Raw genomic sequence first — 27,870 nt, 5'->3', positions numbered from 1 at the left:
TCCACTGATGATGTCGAGGTGCAGTTGGTCAGCCAGGTGTTAAGACGGCTTTGAGGCACCTCATCCGGTTGGCTAGCTGGTGGAAATGATTCTCGAAAAGCACTGTTGGTTTTGATGAAGTACCACATTCGCTTCGGAATATTTTACAACAAATTTTACAACAAATTTATTGAATTGCTTGTTAATTATCAGCTTTCAGCTTTACAATATTTTTTATTTATTATCTAGTAAAAGGGAAAGCAATATTTTTTTATTTATTATCTAGTAAATAAATAATGCACATGTTTCTCTTATGTGGTGAAATATACCTTTGAAATTACTCACTATTGTCGTTTGATCTTTTAAATGCAGAAAAGCAAAGCCAGCTCTTCTTGGCTTAAAGCCAGCGATTTCCAATTTGGTTTAGCGTAAATTCGATTGAATATCGCATTTACTTGGCTTGTTCGCTGTTGGCTTAAATCGATGCCCGAGGCAAAGGCCACAATCCCACTTCCTATTCCACTTCCACTTCCACATCCACTTCCGCACGAGCAGCGGCGGGACAAATAAAAAACGACTCAACATAACACAACACAACACACACAAAACAGAAGAGAACAGGACGACGGGAAAAAAAGGGTTAAAACAATAGGAATTGTTGCCGGCGTCGGAGAAGTTCGGGAAAAACAATTCTTTATATGTTGCATGGTTTAATGCCGCCTTTAACGGCCCGTTCAGCTGCTGCTGCTGCTTTTGCTTCTGCTTGGGCTTGGGCTTTCCTGGTTTTTCCAGCCATCCCCAAATCATTATTGCAAAAACAGCTCCTTTTTACTCGACATTTTTCAACCCCGCCCAAATCCGGCGGCCCGGACATCGAATCCTTTCGTTCATAAATCAAGTCTTTGGTTTAATTAAATCTTGTGTTGGCGGTAAAAACTCGAGCACAACAAAATGCCGGCTGCAGCAAAAGCAAAAAAAAAATAAGAGCAAGCCAGAAACAAAACAAAAAAAAAAAAATAATCCAAATATCCAGGAGCCGGAGCCAAACGCCTCCGGCTCCTTTGGCCAAGAATATAGGAGATGCCAAATATTTGCACAGTCTGCAGGATATGGCTGGGAAAATGGAAAACGGGTGCCGCCGGTAAAAGCGGGAAAAGCAGGATCTTTTACCCCATTGTCGACTCGTCACGTTTTAACTGTCGTCGCGGTTGTCCCTTTCATATTTTCCTTCGCAAACTCATTTCCTTTTGTCGGTTTTGACTTGTTGTCTAACGTTCTTCGTCCTTTTCAGCTGGTAAAATGGGACTTGGAAAGTGTTCGTTCGACGCATCTGCAAGCTTAAATCAATTAAATTAATCCATTCATTAGTAATCTTAAATGTATACAATTTTTTTAATCACTTTTTACAATATTAACTTTTTCAATTAGGACTACGCTTCTTTTATAACTTGTATGCTTTCTCAGCTACTTGCAACTACTCCGAAATATAAGTGCACATTTTTCTCAGTGTCGACATAGAACGCATGCCAGGCAATTTCAAAAATATTGTTGGTGAAAATGAAAAAGACAGGAGGACCTACAAAATAATATTTTTCTGCCCTATTTTTGGTTTTGCAGGCCATGACGGGAAAAACCTTGAGCACTTAAAGCCCGCTTAATCTTTGACATAAAAGCCAGCGAAACAATGTGGAAAACTGCGGGAAAGCGCGGCGAGGGGTGGAAAATAGAGCGGGCGATGGCGGGAAATTGAATGCAAGACACGTTGCAGGATTTATGGCCAAGGAGCAGCCGCCGAACGCAGACTAATAAACAGGGCAACGGAGGAGAGGGCAAAAATTAAAAGTCCTAGCGGGGATGGAGGAACTCAAGCCCTTGGTCAAAATTGCTGGGAAATTATAGACAATATATGTATGTATATGTACGTGAGGCGATGTCGGAGAATCCTTTCCCTTTTTTGGCCTGATTCGCTCGTGCGGCAGGCCAAGCAAAGCGAAAGACGAATGAAATGAAACGAAATGAAATGAAATGGAATCCTTTACCGTAAGAATTTCATGCACGTCAACACGTCCTGGCAGCCAGGACACTGCCGTTGACAGGCGCAAGTTCCCTTTCTCTGAGGCCAGGAAATCCGGAACCCGAAAAACCGGAGAGAAGGCTGTGTAACGATTTCTAATTCATATGTTCCTGAGCCTGTTCCCCAATCCCGATGATTTATGATCCGGGCACGCGAGTCCCGAAATGAAGGTCCTGTCCACAACTGAGGAAGACCCAGTGATGAGTTCGTGACACGCCTGATTCCATACGCAATGATAGTTCTATTCGATATTTCAAGTGATCGTGATTATATCGTGCCATATAATTGGTCAATTCAAAACAAAAACCCATTATGTTTTTAGTACTGAACGCAACTATTGGTAAATAAATAGATTACCAAAGTTCTGACCAAAATATACTTTAGATCCATCCCTAGACCTCAGTTGTGGCAACCTTTAATCATTCAATAGGCAATTTGTTTGGGCCGCTTGGCAGCCTTGAAATGAAATGTTTCACACATTAGGCCGGTCAACAACTTGGCCAGGATGGCAGTCCTCCGGAATACGAATCGGAATCTCCGTCTACTATATTTAATATCATTTATCTTTCTTACGCCCCCCAAATGCGGTTTCTGGGTGGATGTATGGCAGCGGGAATGAGAGGGCCGAGCGTGTTGTTGTGATTTATGATTATCAAAGTATTTGTTACCTTTGTGTCCAAATTATTTGCTCGCCCATAAATCATTTTATCCTTGGACAGCCATCGCCACTTTGATTAATTTTCCTCAATTGCCGCCCGCGATTGGAGCCTGCGATTTGCGAAACGCATAGGGTCCTCGATTGCAAATCGGCTTATGGGGTAGTTTGGGATTCAAAGAAAGACCGATTTGCTTGATATGCCAGACAGCGCCTTGGCACATAATTCACACAATTGGTCAACAAGTCACCGGCAGGACGACCTACAGGATACCAATCAACTTCCCATCGGGGGTTATCCTTGCAGCTCGCCGACTATTTTTCTAATCTTGAGAGCAAGCGCGACGAGCACCATGAATTATGTATTTACTTTGCCATTTTCCCTGACTCAAAATTGTATACATCCATATTGTATGACTATGTATGCAAGAAAAATAGGTGTCTATAAAATAATACAAAACAAGAGAGAATGTTATAGTCAAGTTTCCCGACTGTCAGATATCCTTTACTCAGCTAGTGTGAGTGCAAACGCGAAATTTCATCATCAAAATTTCATAAAAATTTTAAAATTGTTTACAAGTGTGGGCGTGACCGGTTTGGTGGCTTTAGGGCGTTATTTGCAAATCGATAGATACACAACTAATAAAATTCTAAAAAAAAATATCCAAACATTTTTCAAAAATGTGGGCAAGGCAGCTTATGGCGGTTGTAGGCGTGGGCGTGGCAACATGGGTCAACAAACTTGAGCTGCGTCTTTGTCTCTGGAATCTGAATGCTGAATCTCAACCTTCAAGCTTTTATAGTTTCTGAGATCTCGACGTTCATACGGACATGGCCAGATCGACTTGGCTATTGATCCTGATCAAGAATATATATACTTTGTATGGTCGGAAACGCTTCCTTCTGTCTGTTGCATACTTTTCAACGAATCTAGTATACCCTCGAACTTAAGAGTGAAAATAGTTATAAAACACCAATATGACATGGCAAATCTTATTCGATTTTTCAGCCAAAACTATTGTTGTTGCTGTATTTAAATGCGTTGAAAGAGGTTGCTTTATGACACACTTTCTAGAAATGTGTTCTGTGTTCAATATTTTCATGTCGCTTACAAATCTTAAGTCCATTTACCATAACCTTTATTTCGATATTCGCGCATTTAATCTGTGTGAAGAAGCCAAGCCCCCTGAAAAATGTTGCCGCCTTATCGAGAACCTGCTGCAATCAATGAGCGAAAATCTTGAGAAAAACTTGGCGGCAAATGAATTATTTATTTGGATTTATTTGAGGCCGAGCAAAACAAATGATGCGGACCGACAACAACAAATGCTGACCCGAAAAAAAAAAAAAAAAAAATGGAAAACGCATTGAGTACGAAGCCTCAGCCAAGTGAAAGTGAAAGTGGCATAAATAAATAAAGAGCCGAACACAAAGCATATTAGGCTAAGCTACTTGCGATTTCCGTTACACGTCCGTCCGGGCTATAAAAATGCGGAAGCTGATTAGCCTCCCACTCCCGGACACGTCCACATCGCCGCCCACCGGAAAAGCCAAGGAAAAAATGAACTCGCAAGAAAGTCCAAGGGATGGTCGAGAATTTTATGAGGCACGAAAATTTACAACGCCTCTGGGGTCGTCTTCAAAAACCCAAAAAAAGAGAAAAAAAAACCAAGATGGGGACATAGTTAACAAAAACAGCAATAGGGAAAAATGGTGAAAAGCAGGAAAAGTAGGAAAAGCAGAAGAAGCGGGGGAGAAGGACGCAAAGACCGGGCGAAAAAAAGTTGCCAAGTCTCATAATCGAAATTGGTCACAGGTGGCCCAGGAAAGTTGACCAAAGCGAGCTTATTGAAATTAAATGTGCTGGCCGGCAGATAATGCCCGTTTAAGGCTTGTTTAGCTAAGTTGAGTTTGATTCGGGTGACCCCCCCCCCCCATTCTCCCCACCGATTTTCGATGTTATTTATGGCGCAGTCAAGATGTCTGGGCAATCGAATTGACCCCCACGTAAATAAAGAAAAATTACCAAAAAAAAAAAAAAATAAATAAAACAAAAAATGTCGTGCGTCCCACTGAATTTCTATCAAGTCGTGACATTTCCTTCGGCTGGCTACATTTTTAATCAAATCAAATGACAGACATCATTAATTTTGTTTCAGCTAATTTTCTTAAAAAAAAAAAAAAAGAATACGCCTGTATAACAAAGCAGAGCATTTCGAAAGTAAAAAAGAAAATGCAAGAGACAATGTGTTAATTAAAGCTCCTTAAATGGGATGCTCATAATATATTTATGCGTCAACACTTGAACCATTCGATAATACATTGGTATTTTGGAAATAGGCTAACAGAAATTGGATATACTATATTGTTTCTAGTTCTGCTTGGATTGTAGCCAGTAGATGAATGAATAGCTCATTCATTTGCTCATACTGATCCATCTGCCTTTCCAGGTCCTCTAGTTTCTCATAAATGCGCTGGAACTGCGAACGCTTCTTCTGGGTAGTCACATTTATCGTATTCAATGAAGCTTCAGTTGTCGATGAAGAAGCCCCTGAGGACTGCGAACCCTCCTTCGATCCACTCGGCTGCTCAGGATCCTCTGTCATCAAAGACTCGTTGTTTCCAATTGGATTTGCTTTCGCGTTCGACTCCTCTTCCATTTCTGAATTAGATTGTGCTCTGGATGTTGTTTCTCAGTCAAGTAGTGAAACGAAAGTGAACTAAATATTCCGGCAAAACGAAATATTATGACAAAAGAAAGCATAGCCAACTTGATTGAAAATAAATTTGGATCTAAAATGTTTAAAAACGTATGCAAAATTATTTGCCCTATATTGTTGCTAGCACATAATGAGGGGTTTAGAGTCTGAACCGGTTTCTTCGACCTGTTACATACCCTTCAGCGAATCTAGTGTATCCCTTAACTCTACGGGTATGAAAAGAAAACAGTCTTGCAAAGTCATCTATCATGTCAGCTGATCTTTAATTATTTGAAAGATTCAATTGATACACTTGTAATAGTTTATACCCGCCCTGAACTTGCCTCATTTTAAGCCGGAAACATGTGCGGCTGACAGAATGGGGATGGAAGTGTGGAAAATGTGGAAGCTGTGGAGACGTTGAAAATGTGGAAATGTGGAAATGTGGAAAAGAGGAGTGAAAGGAGCCGAACCTCTGAGGCTAGTTGCATAGATGGCTGCTGACGAGCGGACATTGATAAATCACATATGAACGGCCGTTTTGGGTTCGAGTCGGTTTCGTATGCGTTCCACTGCTGATGTTTCTTTTCAGCATATTTTTTTGTAATGTTTGATGGTACTGGGAGTGGGGAAAAGCCCCGACACTAGAAAAAAAAAACATTCCCTAATCAAGGCAACCAAATGTGTTCGAGAATCCACACCAAGCAAAATGAACGACCATTATGCCAGACTTTGCTGAGAAATTTTTCAGCAAAATGGCGAAATTACTAAAAACTACAGTATACTCGTTAAGTACACATACACATTTTTAATATTATATTTACAAAGAAATCAAGTCATTATTGCAATATTTTTCTTGAAATATTAATATATTTATAGCTAAGCTTTGAATATGTGTTTATGGAACACTTCTAAAACTTTTTGTGTGTATTGAAAAATACAATACATATCATTTCTTTCAAATACAATTATTTGAAAAACGTGTTCAATTTGTATTACCTTCATCTCAAGCGCTTCAATAAACAGTTATGGTTTTTGTCAGTGGCACTTGCCATGGTTTTTCTGCAGCGACATCAAATTACGAACTCATTATTGTTAGCGACGACAATGGGTGTCCAGGGGTTTTTGTGGATGGGGGCATTCCTGGCCCCAAGGACCCCTTTTTCCACCGCCCGTTTTTGGTCCTGTTTTGGTGTTTGTGTATTCGCCGAAAAATACTTGAATGAGGTGGTCATTCCTGGTCCTCGCGAAATAGGGAATCCGAGTATTCGTTGACTTGATAGCAGGGAAGTGAGTACACATTTTTTCATTTCTGCGTCATACCCTTGCGCAGGGTATATTGATTTCAGTCGAAAGCAACCAACGCACTAAAGCGACCCATTTGGGACTATATATGGAATATATGTATATTTTTAAACATTATCAACAGCCGAGTCGATCTTATTCGAAATACGGAAGATATATTTTTTAAAAATATATTATTACTGAGAGGGTGCATTTGCTTCACCTAGCCGAAGCTAGCTTTCTATCTATTTTAACGATTTAGCTCAGTGTAGGCGGAGTGGAGCAGGACACTGAGTAAGGAAAACCCACATCAAACTGACCAAAATGCATGGAATGCCTATGAAAATTGTAAAGCGTTGTTGCATTGTCCAACTGCAGCTGCATCGCCACCCAGTTGCGACCCCGCTCTGACCCTTAACCCCTGACCCGCAGCGCTCATTAAATGACACTCACAGGAAAGGAAGCACAGAAATTGCACGCTATAATGCACACACACACACACATCAACAAACACACACACTCTGAGGAGGGGGCGTGGCGTTGCATAATTTTAGTTTTGCATTGGAGGCGCTAAAAAGCCAGTGAACCTCGCATTTTCCCACCCACTCTTCCGCTGAACAGCGTTTCCCCCAGCTTTTCCGTTCTTACACACACACACACACACACGCACGCTGGTTTGGAAAAAAGGAAAAGCCAGGGAACAGTGGAATGAAGCTGCGGATGGCCTTTGTTTTCCGCCGCCTCCAAAACAGCCACGCCCACTCTGTCCAGAAGTTCGCGTTGTTTTTCGCGGCAGCGTGAAACTGTATGCAAAATAGTAAGGAAAATGGCTTGAAAACGATTTTGGAAAATGCGTTAACATGTCCACGAATAAGAAATCACGCATAAAATGGGATCTGAATAATTTTACATATGACGATATTTTTATATAGAAAAGATGGCTGTTGACTAAAATATTCGACTGAAAATTAATAATTAGCTAAGAGACAGAAAAAATATTTGAAAAGTCGTATACCATCTTGTCTTATTTCAACAATACTATATATCCATTTCAGTGTACTCCAGCTTCAGCGCAATTTGCCCCTCATTTCTGTTTAGTTTTGGAGTGAAAAACTGGCGGAGGGATCGGCAGTTTTTGGAGCGAGGGAATTTTCGTCTAGCGTATTTCGTTTTTCGTATTTGCGAAAAACCGTGAAAATTACATGCCGCTGACGCAGCGGCGCCGTCACTCATGACCTGCCTTTCGCCCCGTTTTCCTTTTTATTTTTCCCAAAAACCGTGGAGCGGAGCTGGGGCGCTTGGGTCACGTTGGTGGTTCGAGGGGTCGAGGGAGCTTTTCCATTTTCCGGGCCCGAAGTTGTGTCGCTAACCGCAACATCGCATGTTGTAGGTGCGCCAATGACGCTGATTTTCTGTTCCGTTCCTGCTCACGCTGCACATTATTAACAGTTCCTGTGACAAAGCTGGAAGAGTGGGCGGCAAAGTGGGTGGGGCGGCGTTAGATGGGTGCTGGGTGGTAGTGGGTGGTGGTGGGTGGTGTCTGTGGGCGGCCAGGCCACCTGTCATGTTACAGGCGACGCTGTCGCTTCGATGTCCTTTGCCGGCCGTTCGCTGTCCAACAAAATGTTTTGTGGTTCCCGTTCCCGCTTCCGTTCCCGCTCCGCGATCTCCACCGCCCAACGCGAGTTACCGCTCTCCCATTTTCCGATCCTAACCGTTACCAAGTTTGTGACTCCGCCGGCTGCTGGTTGTTGTTTATTTTGGCTTCCAGAAAACCCGCGCCCGTGTGTCGGGCATTCGAGTGAAATCGAGAAAATTGCACGGCAAGTGTTCAAAATTGCACTTTAATCGGCAAGAATCTGGTTCACTGGGTAGTTGAAAGTTGGTAGCTGCTTTCACTTGTACTTCGCGGAAATCCCGTCCAATTTTCGCGTGGGGAAATGAGAGAGAAGTTTTTGTTTTAAATCGAATTTTAATAATTCATTCGACTTCAATTATGCGCAGTGCACAACATTATACAATAATTTAAATTTCTCATGCACAAAACAATTAATATGAAATTACGACAGCTCAACAATTAAAAACCATTGAAATAATTTTCAGATTCCGATTCGATAAAGACAACTTATCTCATTTCCATTTCGCATTCGTGGCATTCCATATTCGTTCTCGGAAAATGTCGTCCCTTGATTTCTCAATATGTGGAATGCAGCAACGGCAACAATTAAGCAATTTATTAATAATAAGTCGAGCAATTAGCACTGCAAGTGATTAGATAGCAAGTGCCCCATGCAAAATTTTGCGAACATGCCTTCGAATGTGCGTCTACACCGTAAATAAAGTCGAAGTCAATTGTGGGACATTAAGGGTGGGATAACTCATGGATAAGTTATCTTATCCATTCATCTTCGAAATGAATGAATGAAACAAATATTAATTTCACCAAAATTGTTATGTAAACTCAAATTGAAGTACTCTCAAGAATTAAGCTACATATATGCGAAGCTGTTGCTCATTTTCTCCCAGTGCATTCAAGTGCTTCAATGTGTCATAATAACCGGAAAATACCCCAATACCCAACGATTTGCAATAAACTGACGTCACACGATGCCATTCCAAAAGGGGGTGGTGTCAAATTTATTGCATGTGCTGTTGGTTGGAGTTGTGTGGGTGTCTCTAATGATGGCATAATTAGCACCAAACGGTGAATCCTGTCGGCCTTAAGTTGTCTGCCATCCCCCTGATGTGCACACAAGTTTTTGGCGCTTGAGAATGGCATAAAGTCAAATTACTTGGCATTTGAATGGGGACTGCAGCTTTTCCGGGGGCTGGCAAATGTTAATTGAAAGCCCACTTATTGCAATGAAGATGTGTGTTCGAGTGTGTGTCTCTAAACTGGCGTCTAAATGAGGGGATGAGGGTATGCTTGGATGTCGGAATTTGCTGAGTTTTTCTATTAAACATACTTGAACAAACACTATTCTGGTTGGTACTAGTTGGCAATTGTGCTTAAATAGTAATATATTTAGCCTACTCACTATTTGATTGCTAATACTGAAATTATCCTTCACAGCTTATCTTATATTATATTATCCCTGTGGCGTTGGGGTTATCCTGTGTATTTTCTCCAGCCCTGCGTATTTACATTACCATACCTCCTTAACTGCGAGTGGACAATTGTGTGCGTGTGTTACCAGGACACTAACACTCACAACGAGTGGCCATAAAATTTTCTATTTAACGCTTGAGCGACAGACGAAAATGGGTGGAAATGGGAAATTCACGCAGAGAAGCAGATGCTTTAATTTCGAACCTGTTCAACCTCAAACACGATATGAAAGTTTGGTCCTTTGTTGCCAACAATCTGGTGGAAATGCTCACAGCGACGGAGGCTAAAAGCCGGCCAATGTCAAATGCTCGTCGTCCTGGGCAACAGTTTATTAGGTTGTGTCGTTGCCATTTCTTAAGATTGCCAACCACTCACCACTCACCACTCACCACTCACCCACCCACATTTGTCGCCATCAAATGCCAGTCATCATTTGAGGCAGAAACGGGTAGCCAGGACAACGTCTTCAGACTGGCAGGTCCTCGAGCCCGGCTCCTTCTAGTGTCAGGCCAAATTGGAAGGAAGGCAGCTCGGAATTTTCGACTCCGATTCAATATTTCTTTGCCACATAGCTATGGGGCAAGACTGTGAAGAAAGGCAATTATGTTCAAGTCTACCGAATGAGACATACCTATGGGGATTATACTTAGCTTTGACATACTGATTGATCATAAAATCTGAAATACAGTTTTCAAAACTAATTATGATAATAGTTACATACTTATATTGGAATCGTACGATGTGGTTTCCTTGCAAGACCTGCTATAAGCAAGAGAAGAACTGTAAAATATAAATATTCTTACAATTTAAATACAATGTTCCAATGTATATTCTCTACACGGTAAATTACCGCCCTCTGTGACCAAGGAGTATACCGCTCAAAAGAATCAGAAAATACAGCTGAGTCCGGCAGGAGCATTGACCATGAGCAGGATACAACAAGGATGTCGATGTCGGCAGGAGGATGTGTCGGAAAAGGTGACACGAGACAAGGTTGTGTTGATGACGATGAAGTGGAGGGCTGAAGACGGAAAGCGGAAAGCTACCCCCAAGGACGGGACATCATTGCCTTCGTTTCAGGTTATTCATTTTTAATTTCTTCAGCCGCCTTTTTTGGGACGAAAAGTGTTCACATTTGAGTATGTTAATTTTCGGATTTTAACGACAGGGATCAGGGTCAGGATGTGCCTGACGATTTGTCAGTTCCGACTCATAAGGCCGCGTTAATTTTCTGCCATTTGTTTCTGATTCGAGCACGCTAGATAAACCTTTTCTTACTTACACATGATATCTCCATAATGGGGCTCCCGAGAAATGGGGTTGGCAGACGTCACATATGGCCTTAGGGCTTAGTCGCAACACTTGACAAATGCGTTTGGAGACCTGGAAAAAAAAATTGTGTGGAAAAAAGGAAACAGGAGAGTTTTCAATTGAAAGATTATATACTCAATACTCATACTAGTGGAAGTGCGAATGAGAAAAAAATAAATTCAAAATGACAGCTTTCGGCGGTTTGAAGGCCTCTGGCATCCTTATTGATCAATCTCAACGCTCTAGCTTTAATACATAGGTCCTGAGATCGTAGCGTTCATACGGACAGACATGGCCAGATACTGATCAGGAATATAACGGGTATAAAAATAATAAAAGGCAGGACAATTTGAAAGGAATACGCCTAAGACTTTTCCCACGCAGAGTCTGATTTTTCGCATCAAAATCAGCAGCTTGCCATATTATTGAAATCCTGTTGAAGATAAATAATCTGAAGTTAACACGAGCGATTAGGTTAATCCCCAAAGGTTTACCCGTTAATAAGCCCCTTATTTTCATTCTTTTTTTTTTTTTTTTGCTCTACTTAGAAGCCAATCGCTAATTGCTTCTATGCTCCATTGGACAAAGAAAAGCGGGAAAGCGCAAAGTAAAATAACACTTTGAGCTGCGTTTTTGGATCGCTGCCAAGCTCATTTAGCCTGAGATGGAAAACTGAAAAAGTGGACAAACTAATTCATTATTCCCACGACTTAAATAAGCCGGCTTGGCCAAGTTGTACCCTGTAAGGAGTATACATTCAAAGTTGCCAGTCTTTGCGTCTCACTCCTTGCCTTGCCTATCCTTCAGACGAGACCCTTTTCTGGATTTTTCTGCTTGGCTTTTTTCGCTTTCAAGTTTGACCATTTATTTAAACTTTTTACAGGGCCAGATTTCTATTTGCGCCAAAACTCCGCCGAAGACTCCCCGGCAATAAATTCAATTCTCCTTTTCGTCTTTATATCTGTGTTAACCCCTTCAAGCGACTTGGGCGTGGGGCGAATTAATTTTCTTAAAAGCTTTTCTTGGCGGCGCTGATTATCCAAATCCCCGCTTTGCCTCTCACTCACACGCCTTCCGTCTCCTTCTGCGGCTGCTCGATTTTTTCATACCCTTAAAGAGGCCTTCAAAAAATGGGCTCCCAGTCTTGGGGTGAATAATACACCTAGTTTCCATTATTCGCAAAGTTAATTATTTGAAAGCGTATGCCTTTCAAAGTCAGCTATCAGCGGATGCAACCACATTATCGTTTGCTTTGAATGTAAAACTTAAAGTTTAAAGATACATTCCTGACCTATATATATATCTGCATTTTTTGCGGTTAGTTATATTGTAGGTTTCAGTTGTATGCCTTCATATAAAGAAACTACTTTTAGTTGAAATTTTTATTAACGAATCTTTGGCACACTACTCAAGTACCTTATATACAAATCGGTGTGTTATTGTGTATGTCTGTGTATTCAGTGTCCGTTTGTTTTATGTCTTTGCTTAAATTTATTTTTAATAAATTTTAAAATGTATATTATTATTTCATTCCGTTTTCATACTTTCATGTTCTTTGTGTCTTGCAAAAAAAAATGGTATTTTCTTAAGAACTATGTTTAATTTGTTGCAATATTCATTTAAGAGGGGGAAATACAGAGCAATAAATATGTTCAATGTACACAGATCTCGTATATATTCGTGTATTATGTATGTCAGCCCCGCCCTCCACTAATTATATATATTTGATTCTTAGGGCCATGCTAATTGATTTAAATTCGATATGTGAGCCACTTACATTACGGTTAACCATAAAAAAAAACAAACAAACAAAATTACTTGACGCGAGTGTTGCTCCCTGAATTTGTTATTTGATATTTCGTTTGAAAATTATTGTTATAATTATTTAACCGAATAACCGAATTGAAAATAGAGGCCTAGTAAGTTCAAGTTGATCAAAAACAAAGATATTTTGCCATCTGAAGTAATTTTGATATAATTTCTCATATATCTGGTGCATTTGATAATTGATTTTCGAGTTTTAAATGCCATATATTTGATTATTTGAACGATTTTTTCACTGAATAGGCTCAAAATCATATGTGCTGTTTTTGAAAAATAATAATTCATGAATTCATCAAGCATTTATGAGAATGACAAGAGACATTTAATTTCATTATGCTCAAGTCCTTAAATTATTTTTGAAATGTTTATAAAAGTGGTATTACTTTTTTTGTGATTTATTTTGTTGACAAGCGAACATAAATCGGTTTAATTTCAAACATAATTTATTGCATTACATGAAATTCCTGTTCCTAGCCAAACTTTTCTATTAGTTTTAGTTGTAATTGAATATCCTGCTTGGCTCTTCCAATGGCTCAACAAATTCAAGTTGCAATCCCCGCCAGCTGCGATATGGCGACTATTCACAACACCACAAGCTCGCTGCTGCGCCCTCTTCCTGCCCATTTCCCCTCGCTGTGGACCAGCTAGGTGACCCGCTCCGCCTCCTGCTCATCGGGAACTCCGACGCCGCCCCCTTGACCTTGGGCCGCCAGACATGTGCCGAGCAAGGCGGCCGCCAGCCGCTAGTAGGGACGCCAGACATCCGCCGACGGTTTGGGTGTGCGCGTCCTAATGGGTCCGACTGCACCACCACCACCGACTCCGCCGCCATGGCCGCTTGAACCGCTGGCCGAGCGCGATGTGGTGCTCACGTCGTCCAGATCGATGGTTTCCACGGGGGAGGGCGATCGCCTGGTGGAGCTGACCGGCGGCGAGGCGTTTGGATTGGCGTTCTCCGCGTCCGGCGGATTGTGGGTTATCAGTGTGACACAGCGCTTGATCAGGTTAACGCCATCGTGATCGGGATTGCTGCCCAATGGCGGTATGCCGGAGTTCTCCTGGCCGGGATTTATATTCGCGGCCGCCGCAGCCGCCGCGTTCCTCAGCCAGGGTAGATCACTGTAGCTGCCATATAGCTGGGTATATAGCCACTGGCTGGATTGCGGCAAGAGGGGACTTTGCAGGAAGAGTTGGGCGGCCAGAGCGGGATTGAAACTATGACCGCTGGGTGCAAAGTGATTTCCACCTGCAGCGGCAAAGCCGCCGAATAATTCGGTGGGATTTTTGCCACTTCGCTGGATGAGGGCGGTGAAGGCGCCACCCGAGCCCGGGGAACTTTCGCTGTGCAGCGGGCCCTGAATGCCGCCACCATTCCGACTTAATCCGCCCACCTCCGCTTCCTCAGCCTCCGCCTCTGCTTCTGCTTCAGCTTCAGCTTCTGCCTCTGCCTCCTCCTCGTCGTGGGTCAAAGGGGAGCCGAGGCTTTTTCGCGGCGATCCTGTTACCGAAATGCTGTCGCTTTCGAAACCCGCATCAATGTGACTGCTGCTGTTGTTGTTGTTGCTGTTGTTATTATTATTGTCATGCTGCAAACTGGTGACCGGCGGTGGCGATGACGTCATTGGTGGCTGGACAAAGGCGCTAAGCTGCGTACCGCTCGTGGTTGTGGTGGTCGGAGATCCCTCCGGACTGGTGGTGCTATGTGCCGCCCCCACAGTGGCCAACTGGTGCTGCTGCTGCTGCTGCTGGTGCTGCTGGCTGTCCCCTGCAGGAAAAAAAGGGAAATTAATATATATATATATATATTGCTTAGGCCATTTGGTTGCGGGATCGCCCTGTCAACTAACCACTCAATCCACGCAGACCACTGGCGGTGGGAAAAGCGGCCGCATGGTGGCCAAAAAAGGGGGCGGCGGTAAAGGCCGCTGGGCGACCGCCCAAGGCCATGTGGGCGCGCCAGTCGGGCGCATGAAGGTGGCTGTGCATCCCCACCAGATGGTGTGCGAATCCTGCAAAACAATACAATAAAAAAAATATATATACAATATACAATATAAAACTACAGATTGCCGTATTATTTAATTGAAATGGGAATTTCCAAGCCGTAAAACTTTCCAAAAATAAATTTTTCAAAAGCCCCCGCAGCATTGCCTATTTCTTTATTTTTAAATAATTTCTTCGGAAGCTGTATGATGTAGTCTTTTTCTTGTTCATACAAGTATACGCTATACTCATCGTATAGAAGAACGCCTTTTAGACCAGAAGTTCAAAGTTTAAAAGGCCCCAAAAACTAAAAATTCAAACTAAACGGTGGCAAATCCACCGTGAGCACCAAATGCAATGCCAAGATCAATAACCGAAATCTCGCAGCCCGAAAAAATGAGCCAAGCGCACGGAAAACGAAGGCCAAGATGAGGGGCAGAAAGCCAAAAGCCTCGTCTAGACCACATATAGCCCACTGTGCAAGACCAAAAATGCTGCCGCACATTTCGGTTGCAGCAAAACAACATTGGTAAGGGAATCCCTCTTAAGGGGAGGCCACCACCCTGCCGTCATTACCCCATTTTCCAGTGGCGGCCATTGCTGCTTATGTACGAGTGAGTACAGAGAAGCCACCTGCCCCAAGACAAGCTTCTAAATAAATTCATTAAAATTATCCCCCAGCCAGTGGCGTCCCGCTCTCGCATTCGCTTCGTCTCTGTCGGCCGCTTCTTGGCCATGTCCATGTGGCCGCCATCAAGTGGCAGCCCACAGTTGCGGGCATCCTGCAGGATGCACCCCCCCCCCCCACCCCTCCTACACCAGGAAGCGTAATGGAAGATGCAGTCGGAGCAGCCCGAGAGGCTAAATAAGATGGCTGAAGGCATTGCCGACGGCGAAAGAGCCAAAAACGGGCCAAAAGGACCAAAGAAGAGCACTGCAACATATCACGTATACGCCACGTTGTGTTATTTATCATTTAATCTTTAGGACCTACTAAGGGCTAATAATATAGGTATATTTCCCTTTTAAGATTGTTATTAAATACGACGAATCTTTTTGTATACATAACTAGTCCAGAACTTTGGAATTAGATATAAATATCCAATGTATTCTAGAAAGAGGAAGGAATGTTTTTAAAGATGTCTTTCGGAAGAGCAGTGATCCAGAGATAACTTTTTTTTTGTACGACTTACGTTTTTTTTCTACCGATTTAAGCCAATTTCTCTGACTGCAGATGATTGGAGCCGAAGCTTAAGAAAACGCCAAGACTTAGCTGAGTCAAAGAGAGAGTGAGCGAGAGACATAGAAGAGAAGAGTAGAGTAGAGCGGCGAATTCTCCGGCGGCAGACCGACCACAATACACTCACATGCCCGACACTCTCCCTCTCTCTCTTTCAAGCACCCAGCTAGCCGTCTCTTTCGCCGGCGGACTGGCTGGCTTGTCTCCGTCTCGTTTTAACACACTTGAGGCCAAATACTTGGCCAAGTTTTGCCAAAGTTTGCAAACCAAAATTTCACCGAAAATGTGACACCAACGAACCAACCAAACGAACCACTGCAGCACCAGTCGTCCGACCCATTTGCCCCTCACCCATTCTCCCAACGCCCAATTTTCCAACCCGATTTTCCACCCACACCCAATGTCTCGAAGAAAAGCGTCTTGCAAATTCAGGCTGCTGCTGCATTACTTGATTGGCATGGCTGCATGACATTTTCCTATTCCCACCCGCCTACACAGCACACATCCGCATCCTGTACGTATACCTATAGCCATGCTATATCTGTAGCCATAGCTCTCCATATATATATATATATGTATATATAGCCATTGATATCGGTACAATGCGGGCGAACTGGGTCAAACTAAGACAAGTGGAAGTTGTCATCATCTCGACATTTCGCCATGTCTGGCGTCTTTTTGATGCAAACTTTTGCTGCTCAGTCAAAACAAAGGCGGGCAAAAAACAATCGGTGGGTGTGCACCTATAGATATACAATATACATACATATATAGCTCCATATAGCAACGGATGTCATTGAGATGGCAACTTTCGTTTGAGGACTTATTGTCTGACAAAGAACCTTTCAAACTTTCGCACTGAAAGAGACTTTCAAGACGTTTTCATTAACAAATGCCAGTGGGTGCTGAACTTGCACACTCAATAATATGGCAAATACTCGCCAAATGTGTCTTGAGGACATCAATAAATTTATTTAATGCTCACTTCCATTTTAAACTCGTAAGTATCATTGGCACACTGATCAATCCAGAAAATTTGTATGGTATTGTACCACATGCCTTGGCTTTGAAGTTACAAACATTTAACTAAATTATTTGCCTTAGGTCTTAAATTAAAAACATTTAACTAAACCTTAAAGTTAAGTTAATCTTGCACTGATAATGTAAATAACAAAAATTAATTCATGCAAATTAGCTCACTTCAAACAAAGCTCCATTTGTATTATAATACTTAAATAATAAAGAAATTATAAGCGAAAAAGCTCAATATTTAAGATAGGCATTACGATTACTCATTGTTTTTTCCTTATTTAATATTATTATATCCTCTTTGGTTTGTATACTTATAAAATGTATGTTCTGGTGCTCCTCCAGATGGCACCCCATTTTGTAGTGGCACACACAAAATGGCAATAGTAACAGTCCGCAGAATAAAGAGGATCGTTGTCGGGGGTTCCCCTTACTTAACCCTACAGTGGCCCCTCATTTTTTGCCACCCCTGACCATTCTTAACCCCCCCCCCCTCCTGTTTTCAAACTCCTCCATTTTTCAGTCAGTTTCTGTAGGTCCTTGTACCCATATAGAAATCGTTACCGCCCACGATTTCGAGTGCTACTTAAAGTTGGCGTCGACGCCGACGGCGACTGCGGCAGAGGCAGCGACTGCGACTGCGAAGGCGGCAGTGGCGATGGCGATGGCAGACCGTTGAGCAAATTGTGTTTTCCATATAATATAACATCACGTCGATTTTGGGTAACCCAAAACTATGTACATATGTATGCCACTGTCTGTGTCCAAAGCGCACACACATAGCCATAGATGTGGGCGGGAGGGGGGTTGGCTAGTGGAACAGAGACAGCGAGAGAAAGAAAGAGATAGAGGGCGAGAGAGAGTGAGAGAAAGAGAAAGAGGAAGACCCCATAACTGCAACCTAAATATGCGGTCCTGTAAGGAAACCCTATGTGCGATAAAGGGTTAGCCGCTTTTGGTGTCAGTTTTGGGTTTGCCATTCCTCGGCTTTTTCACCGCTTTCCCAGCGCTTTTCCCTTCGTCCTGTTTATATTTCCTTTTGCTTCTTTCTGTGCATTTTCTTTCCTTTTGGCCTTTTGGCCTCACGTAACGGTATTCGTCGATGGCTAGCCTGTGTGAGTGTATTCCCATTTGGGACACTCTCAAAGCCGCCTCCCACTCTCCACGCTCCTCTCTCTTCCAAGGACTCTCCCAGGACCCTCCCCCTGTACATGAGTGGGTCTATCTGTGTGTGTGTGTGTGTGTGTCTCCATCGTAGTGTGTGTAAGAGCATAACGCGGTGCCATTGGTGCGCCGCAAAAAGCTTTCATGAGTCCTACGTCCTACGCTTCGGCTTTCTTTTTCCTTCGCTCCGCTTTCTTTTATTCTGGACTTTCTTCCATATTCTTTTTTTTTTTTTGTGCCCCCATTTTTGGGTACCGCAATGTGGGGAGATTCTGGTTGGTTGCCATGGGGCAAGGAGCTGGGGAGAGGAGCGGGGCGCCTGAATGGGCAGCCCAAGTATGCGACGGGCATACAGGGCGTATGCTTATTGCCGTCGTGGATACTTGGACCAATGCTTGGATACTCGATGGTCGGCCAAGAAACCCACTAAATCCGCAGAAATTTTAATATCAATTGCTTTTATGATTCGATGATTTTTTGTGAGTATTTGTTAAACTTCTACTAATCGTATCTGGATTTTTAACTTCATTTTACGCAGAGAATTATAGATATAATTAATATGTATATAGATAAAATTAACTTGTGGATTACTGACCTATTTTTCATAATTTTTTAAAAATCAAATTAGAAAGTTGTGCACCTTTACTCCGTTAACAAAATAAAATTTAAACTCCTTAAATTGGGATCGAAGAACAATATCGTAGCTGCATAATACATTTAATTGATATCTTAGTTGTTTATCAAATTATAACGATTTAACATAGGCATATTGTAAAGTTATTAATTTCCATGTGACCAAATTAATTTATTAATTTAAAAAATTATTTAAGTACCACCTCGACTAAGGGATTTATAAAAACAATTTCGTGTTTAGGTTTAAACATAATTATTGTACTTTAAAAGACAAATTCCTCTAAATTCGAAATTCATAGGATATATTTATTATGTGCAAAACTAAGCGAAGTTTTTGATATACAATGAAACGGACTGATTTTTATTGTTTCACAGAATTTTTTAATTAGACGGTAATCAAAATATCATAAATCAGATAAACCCTCATACTCGATTTAGAGTATAGATTTTCCTCTAATAAATTCATACATCTCAAGTACTTTCGCTAATAGATTTCCCGCTCCCACCGACTTGCCGTCGGCAAATGCGCTGAAATTTCTATGCCACCGACGGCAAATGCGATTTCGCCGCCAAGGCTGCAAAATCCGCTCATTGCCGGAAAAGCCGCCCAACCGCCCAGCAGCCCACAATGAAAACGAAAGGCAACAGAGCGCCCGAAGTGCGGCCAAGAAAATGCTGCTGCTGGCGCGGCTGGAAAAGAAAAAAAAACAAAAAAGGAAAAGCAAAACGAAAAACAAAACAAAAACGACAAGGGAAAAAAAACTCAGCGGCGCGCAACAATTTCTCACCACAAGACGTTGCCTTGGAAAAACAGGAGTGGGCGAAAAAAAAAGGAAAAGCCAGCCGGTTTCCTAACTCACCACAAAATAAGGCGGTGGCGGGCGGACGGGTGGGTGGGCAAGGGGGTGGCGCTACTGTTTCCCACTTTGAGCCTCGCCGACGAATCAGGGGAAATCGACCAAGTACATGGCCCGCATTTTCACTCGACTCCGGCCGAGTTTCACTCGAATTTCCGAGAGCACAGAACTCGACGTCTGCGCACCAGCGCCAACGCACAAATACAAATGCAGAGGGAAAGCGACGCCGGCAGCGGTCGGAAAATAAAGAAAGAAAGGAAATTCTGTTGCTGTTTTCCGTTCAGCGCGGACATCGCGGCAGCTTCTGTGCTTTTGCCGCTGGCATTCGTTACTTTCGGGTGATATTTTCCATTTTCTATTGACAACTATGAGTTTATAATATTTTTCTTATAAAATTTGATTTTACAACATAAATTACGAAAATAGAACATATCGTACATATAGTACATACGAAAATTATTATAATTTACAGGAAAATATACAGCTTAATTTTGCTTGGGATAAATGTCAAAAAGAAAAGTAAAACCATTTTGCACAGCACTAGAACTTATTGAATGTTAATGTATTTTTATACCAACACTTTGAATGTTTCAGCTATTAATTTCAAAATATTTCGTTGATTTAAGATACTATGATGAAGAATACAATTTGGTGAAAGTCCCTTAAATGGAACTAACAACTGTATTTTACAATATGATCTATTTGTAATCTATTTCATTGAGCAATTAGTTATTATTTGTAAATGAAAATAGCGCATATATTCTAGAACCGGATATAATTACAAAAAACTTAACGTATTTATCAGTAATAGAACATTTTAACGCAATACTTAACATCTCGAAATGAGGGCATACATCACCACAAGTCTCGTGACTCAATAAGTTAACAATTTGGCAATATGTTTCTAATCCCCGACCGCCAATTTTGTGTTACTCGGCTGCCCAGCAACCCGGGAAGACAAACAAAAAAAAAAAAAAAAACAAATCGCACAATTTTCTTCGCCTCGGCCGGCAAAAAAAAAAAAAGGAGCAAGTTAATAAAGACCTCCCAGCCAGGCAGCTGTTGCCAATCACTTATCGGCGGCATTTGCCACAGGTGAAAGGTCGCCACACTCCTCACACCCTCCACACCCCCCACACCCATCACACCCCCCACTTTTCACAGCGACCGCCCCCTTCGCAGCCAAAGTGTCTGTCATATCAGTATTTACATGTATTTGTTGTAGATTTGCAAATTGTTTTGGCAAATTTGTTGCTATTTTGTAAGCTCCTGACAGGGATCCCTGGTAACGGAATCCAGCCTACTTCACCCCTGTCACCTGGAAAACACCCGCCCACCCACACACACGCACCGCACGCACAAATTCACCGTTACACAAGTGTTGTCAACACATGCGTTCAATAAGTGAGACATGGGCAAATGGTAGTGTGGGTGTGCTGCCCGGCATGCCAAGCTCACACACACAAGGCCGCACCGCCAACACCACCACACGTGCATGCAGAGAAAATAAGTTACTTTCTTGATAAGATTTGGCTTTGGCCTTATAAAACTACATTTAAATTGCAGTTGTTCAACTTACGGCAAAATCGTACCAATGTCGAAATAGCGCACTTAGGTATCCCCAATAATTATTACTTCAATTCGTAGTGCACTGTAGCATTTTTCATTTAAATTATTAAATTGTTTATAGAAAACATGTTGTAAGCGTTGACACACTTTTTTTTTAACAGTGCACACAGCTCAAGGCCAAGGCGCAAACAGGCCGCAAGTGATTGCCAAAAAAAGAAAAAAAAATGCTAGCATACTTCTCAGGGAGCCGAAGGAAAAAATGTCCTTCCCCGGCATTTCGGCAAACATATTTTGACGAATGTTATAAATAATTTTAAACGCACACCTTGTTGAACCCCCGTTGAAATGTTGCCATTTTGCAGCCTCCCCTTTTTTATATATATATATATATATATTTTTTTTTTTTTGGCACAGGCCACGACCCTCGGCGTATTAGTGTCGCATTGACACGTAAATTGACATGAAATTGAATCAATGCTGTAATATGTCCTTGGGGGGGAACAGCGCCGAGCGGGGGGCGGAGGGAGCGCCTCGGACTCCCACAAGGACAATGACTTTAAAATGCCGCCCTGCTTGTGTATGTGTTTAGCTCTTGTCTGGCAAATTGAGCTGTAGGCCTCGCCTTAAGCCCCCAACCGCCCGCCGGTGACTGTGCAAATTTTGTGCGTCTGTCTGCATGTTTGATTATACGTACTAAATCATCTCATTCTTTTGCTCCTTCCCTGCCTTTTGGCATTTTTATTTATATTCTGGCGAGGGTGATGCCGAGTTTATTAACTTGTTTAAAGGCAACGCCGTTTAACCCTTTAAGTGCCGCAGCCACCCCCGTGCAAAAGGCAAGAACATGATGGAATATGTTATCGACGTCTAAGTTTGTGGCGGGGCCAGTGAGGGGTTAAGTCGTACTGAAAACTGTGCGTTTATATATTTCATTTCATCCTTGCTGCTTTTATTTGAGAGCAAATCTTAATGAACAATATTATATGGATAATCTCATATGCTCCGACTTGGAATCAAATGCATGATTTTAGAAAAGCAAACTTGGACAATTTGTATCGCTGCAAGTGTGGAGACTTCAAAGCCATGCAGCTAATGAGAGCTCATTGATTTGATCTTCTGACGATTGGCATTCACTTGCTGGACCGAAACCTCAACACAAAAAGCGTAAGCTCTCATCCAGGATAACCAGGATAACCAGAATAACCGTGTGTGCGTGTGTACTAAAATGCATATATATGTGTATTTGTATTTAAGGGTGGAGTCAGCGCACTTTGATCTTTGCCTTTCGACTTTCGCCTTTGACGGTGGACCGGCTAAAAAAAAAAAAGGGTTTTAAATAAATAATCCTAAATAGGCAAAATATGCACGTATGTCGAGCATTGTCTTCTGAAACTCCGTGAAAATTAGCTCGAGCAGAAAATTCATTTACAACATTGGCGCATCGCCGCCTTTCTGTTTTTTTTTTTTTCTTTCTTTTTCTTCTCTTTTTGTTTTGTACTTTGCCCTTCTTTCTGCGTTTTTATGACATAAATTACATCAAGCGCAAAATTTTAATATAATTTTCACTAAAAACGCAACGCGAAACTTTTTTAGTTACACGCCCTGCTCATCAAAGGAGCGATGGGTGGGGATGGATGGGGGGAGCAAGGCGTGTGTGAAACAGGATATCCGCTGCGGAAGCTACGAATTTTCCACTTTTCCACACACACACACGCAGTTGGAGAGTGGAAGGTGGCACCTTCCAAAGGATGTGCGGCAGTGCTGGAAAGTAGGGAAATTTAGGAAAAACAGCACGGCAGGAAAAGCGCACCGGCTTAAATAAATAATGGCATACCTTGAATTTGATTTACAATGTCGCCGCTGACTTTGATAGAACTTTGCTGCAATTCAACGATGTAGCTTCGTTGTCACAATTAATATTGTGTTCGTTATTTTGCTTTGATCTCCCGTTGCGGCGATATTTTCTTACAGTGTGCCGGGCATCCTGCAGAAACTTGTCACTAATGTGCCCCTGCTTACAACGCCATTTTATATTTATTTCGTTACATCATCTCCGGGCGAAAAGGACGCTCCACTATATACTTTATACCATACTACTCAACTACTCTCGCACATATTTGCCGAGTCCTTTTAATCATTTGGCAAACTTTCTCTGACACGCAGCCCGAGATCCCGTTAAAGGAGTCAACTACGTTTTCCGCATGCCAAAAAACTACTCACCAACACGCATGTGTCGGCACAAAGTCCTTTTAGTTTTTAATGTAATTTTGAGACTTTTTCAGCTGCTGTGTCACTTTGCTCACGAGTGGCGGGGCGGGGCGGGGCGGGGCGGGGCGGGGCACTCGGAATTCCCCACCAATTTCCACCGAGGGTCACAAGCTATTTCTCTGAGTGATTCGCTAGGACATGGGTAACACTTCAGCCAAGGGTTTTGGACAAGAACATGCGAACTTGGTCTCGAGCTCAAGAGAATCTTCGAATTTGCCTTAAATGTCGTTGAAAGTATGTTGCGTATTAAAGTAATCAAGAAAACGTATAAAATTGAAAAAAAAAAGGTTTTTGAAAATTATAAAATAAGTTGAAATTAAGCGTTTGTTTGTTAGAATAAGCGTTTGTTCTTATTGATTCTTTCTTACTAGAATAGCAAGAACATTATTTGAATATTCCTATTTTCCAGACCATTTTTATAGAAGCGACTTTGAGAAAGTCAAGGCATTCGGTGCCATTAGGACACACAATTTCTGGTTGATTGCTGGCTCATAAATGATACAAGTGGTTCGTAAGCCTTTTGCCCGAAGCGAATCGTATTGAATGAAATGGAATGGCATCGAAGGGAGCTGAAACACCCGAAGGCCTCATAAATTTCATAGCGAAATTGTTAAATTTTAATAAAATCAAAGCGTATCGAAACCGATTTGTTCACCAAGCGACGACTGTTTCTTGCGTTTTTTTTTTTTATTATTTCCCGGGCACGCAACACTCACCCCCCCCAGGACAATTGTCCTTGCCATCGTTATCCTTGTTCGCAGCCTGGTTGTATCGCGTGTTTATTGTTGCAACAGTCGCGCGGGGCTCTTTAAAATAATTCAAGGCTTAAGGGTTGGGTTTGGCTTTGGCTTTGGATTTTCGGGCTTCTGGGCTGGCGTTTAACCCCCGCGATGCGCATTTCCAAGTCGCTTTTCGTGACTCGTTAAAGGATTAAAATCATTTTAATGGATTTTTCAAGCTGTTGTTTTGTTGTATAATTGTCGCCTCCATTGTGCCTTGCTCTGTTTTCATAAATAGGGCACACATTCAGCTGGCAACAGGGTGGCATTGACAGCAACCCATCGTCCTTCGTTCTTTACCCGTCTCATTTGTCATCATATTTATGCTAATGGTTCCAGGTGTTAATGAAGCAGGAATCTAATAGAATCTAATAGAATGAATGGTCTGAGAGTCACAAGAAGCCTTTTAGAAGTTATTTTAAATTGTTTAAACATTAATAATAAATTAGATTAGGGCAAGGCAGAACTATATACTACCTTGCCTTGGTGCCAATATAACATTTAGTAACCACTTAAGATGTATAACCAAGTCAACCAGAACATAAAAATGCTCTTAATCAAAACCATCGTTTCTAGCGGCTTTCGTTGGCCAAAACAACTCACTTCTCGACGTTTGCAGACATAGCCCTTAACACCACAATCCATAAAAGCGCAAGTCAGCTCATTAAAGACTAAGCCCGACTCAATTTGCGATGAGCCCGAAAAAGAAGCCCGCGGCCATCGTGGGAAATGGAAATGGTAACCTCGGAACGGGTTCTTATCATAATGAGGGGTATTTCCGCGACCTATCGGGTTATAGACAAAGATCTCTAATTAACCCATTAGCCAATCCCAGCCCGATTTTCCAGCTTTTTGTTGGCCCAAAGCCGCGGGCATCGGGATTTTGGCTTCGGTTCGTTTAACCCCTGGATAAAAGGTATATTTATTTACAGCTAATTTCGCGTGCGGCCCGCGGCCAAAATAGACAGGCAATAAGCTCACCTGGCTTTAACCCTCCCACCCCTCTGGCATTAACCCCCGACTGCCCATTTGACATTGATACGTGTGGTTCGGTGTCTAACGAGCGACAAGCCCTTGAGGCCATTTCCCAAAAGCCGCTTAGTTTCCAGTTTAGCTCCCGTCAACTCACTGCACCGGGAAAAAAGGATGGATTTTAGTGTCAAATTAAGGGGCTCTCAATGATTTCCAAGCTTGATAAAAGTTTAAATTTAATTTAATTAATTAATTATAGGGAAGAGTTCATCAGCTTCAACGTCATTCATTCATTTAGGCGGAAAATCCATTGCCCATTTTATTTGTAATGGAATAGTTTTTCGTACAAACTATTGTTTATATTTTAACGCAAATTAAATCATTTTAGACTAATCGAATAGCCCGAATTTCTCTCAGTGTGGCGGCGATGTTTGCGCTTAAGCCTTCCGAATCCCTGATTCCCCCGGAATCTCCTCCACCTTTTCCGCTTACCTGGCAACTTGAAGGGCAATCCGGCCATAAGTGGATCCGGTCCGAAACGTTGCGGCCCAAAGGCGAACGGATGGAATCCCTGGTGTCGCACCTTCGATCTTGGTTCCCTCGGCCCATCCACGGTCACCTTGATGGCCTTGGTGTAGGTGGCTATCTGGATGGGGTTCGTTGAGATGACAATCGTCAGTGTGAAGCTCTTGCCTGCAAAATATATTAATTTCGAATGTTACAAAAAATGCAATAGGATCTGGTAACTGGTATTATCATATCATTTTTGTGAAAATTTAATCGAGTTATGCAAATAAGATACAAGTGATTTTTATTTGAAAGCCACTAGACAATCCTTATTAATTAAAATTAATTTCCAGTTTATATTCATCTTAATTTCAGTTATTTAACTCGATTCTGTGAATTGCAAAATAAAAGAAAATAAACCTTCAAACCACTTCAAGCAGCCGCCAGCCCGGGCAAAATATTAAATGTTAATTTTTTGGCGACCATTCCAGTGCAATCAGGGTCAGAAATACACACCACCCACCAACACCACCCTTTCCAACCCACTTGCCACCCAGTCTTTTTGGCACTGCCGCGGCAGCTGCAAATTATGCTGCGAATTTATAGATTTGCCATGACCCTTTGGGTTGCCATGGCCGAAGTGGCATGGGTTCTAGTGGGTTCTAGTGGGAGATTGGCTGCCGAACTGCACATGGAAATTAAAGTGCGGAATTTCGAATGGGAATGGAAATATGGAAACGGGCAGCGGCAACGTTTTTCGCGAAAATTAACCCCCGACGGAGTTGTGAAAGCTTCATAAAAACCCACACACCCACTGGTAGACATGCACATATTCAGATTTGCACATTTGCACAGAGCGGAGCGCATAAATGAATGAACGAGTTCAGGATGCTGTCAGCCATGGGGATCATGGGGGTAATGTCAGGGGTGAATCGGTTTTTGCGGGGAATCGGGAATCGGGAACGCAACTATATGCACTTCCTTCGCGGCCAATGCAATATTAAGTAGCATGCGGCGACTTTGACATGCCAACTATTGTGGCGCTGTCTGGACCATATTCCGATTGCCCAAATCCCATATAGCAAATCCCAGATCCCAGATCTCGTGCCCTTCATCCTGCGACCCTTAACCCTGCACAGTCCGACAAAGGAACCCACCCCCAAAAAAAAAACAAACGGGGCGCTGCATATTTGAAATATCCATAAAGTGGGACTCCCAGACGCGTGAATATAAAATTCATTTGCCAAACATTTTAAATGCCAATGTGCTTGAGTTAATCAACAAAGGTGAAAAACTGAGAGGGGAATGTTCAACTTTTAAGGGAAAGCTATATTAGAAACAACAACTCATTTTTGCAGTATGTACTATAGATAAATAATTTTAAACCCATTACCACCACCACCACCACCTACTTCAGGTCAGGATTTTACCATCCAGTGCGTATGGATGGGTCATAATGAAGATTTCTTTCAAGACTCGATGTTAACGAAAACTACGCGTTAGTTGTGTATGGAAATTTTCTTGGTCATATGGCCTCATAATCCATTTGGTGCACCCCCAACACGACGAATAATTTCAAGTCATTTGCAGCTTTCTGGTCTACAACCAAATACGAACACATAAAAAACAAACAAACTTCTTAGATTAATATTAAATTAAACGAAGCATGCAAAAAACGCAAGAAGGCGGTAATCATTAAGACAAAGGGCAGCAAACAAACTGACGACGTCTGAATTTTCCCTTGGCTCTGAAGCTGTAACGGCTGCGATGGAGAAGTGGAAAAGCGGGAAAGCGGGAATGCTGGATAGCGGGATGGCGGAAAAGTGGGAGAAAACCCCAGAAACCCCCGCAAGAAAACAAATGAACATAAACACAGGCGAAACGAACCAAGAAACCCAACAAAATGAAATGAAACTTTTTTAATTATGCGCCCT

At 42.3% G+C, this 27,870-nt stretch overlaps 2 protein-coding genes across 2 annotated transcripts in view, besides 3 other annotated features; both read right to left on the bottom strand.

The window, feature by feature from the left end:
• Positions 1-3,163: 3,163 nt before the first annotated feature.
• Positions 3,164-3,644: a mobile genetic element.
• Positions 3,645-4,998: 1,354 nt separating this feature from the next.
• On the bottom strand, positions 4,999-5,410 carry CG42580 (uncharacterized protein). Its single transcript, NM_001169340.2, has one exon. The coding sequence runs from the start codon at positions 5,366-5,368 to the stop codon at positions 5,069-5,071; it is 300 nt and encodes a 99-aa protein (NP_001162811.1). The 5' UTR covers positions 5,369-5,410; the 3' UTR covers positions 4,999-5,068.
• Positions 5,411-6,792: 1,382 nt separating this feature from the next.
• Positions 6,793-6,849: a mobile genetic element.
• A 4,492-nt stretch (positions 6,850-11,341) lies between these two features.
• Positions 11,342-11,412: a mobile genetic element.
• Positions 11,413-12,594: 1,182 nt separating this feature from the next.
• Positions 12,595-27,870, bottom strand: part of RunxB (Runt related B) — a 28,601-nt gene continuing 13,325 nt past the window's right edge. Inside the window, exons 4-6 of the mRNA NM_001272816.2 lie at positions 25,922-26,122; positions 14,783-14,944; positions 12,595-14,700 (exon numbers count right to left, since the gene is read on the bottom strand). Coding sequence (NP_001259745.1) covers positions 13,679-14,700; positions 14,783-14,944; positions 25,922-26,122 — 1,385 coding nt within the window. The 3' untranslated portion in view covers positions 12,595-13,678. The remainder of the gene's footprint in view (positions 14,701-14,782; positions 14,945-25,921; positions 26,123-27,870) is intronic.

The sequence above is a fragment of the Drosophila melanogaster genome, chromosome X (genome assembly GCF_000001215.4).
Source record: "Drosophila melanogaster chromosome X".
NCBI lineage: Eukaryota > Metazoa > Arthropoda > Insecta > Diptera > Drosophilidae > Drosophila > Drosophila melanogaster.
This window is presented reverse-complemented; position numbering and strand designations above follow the sequence as displayed.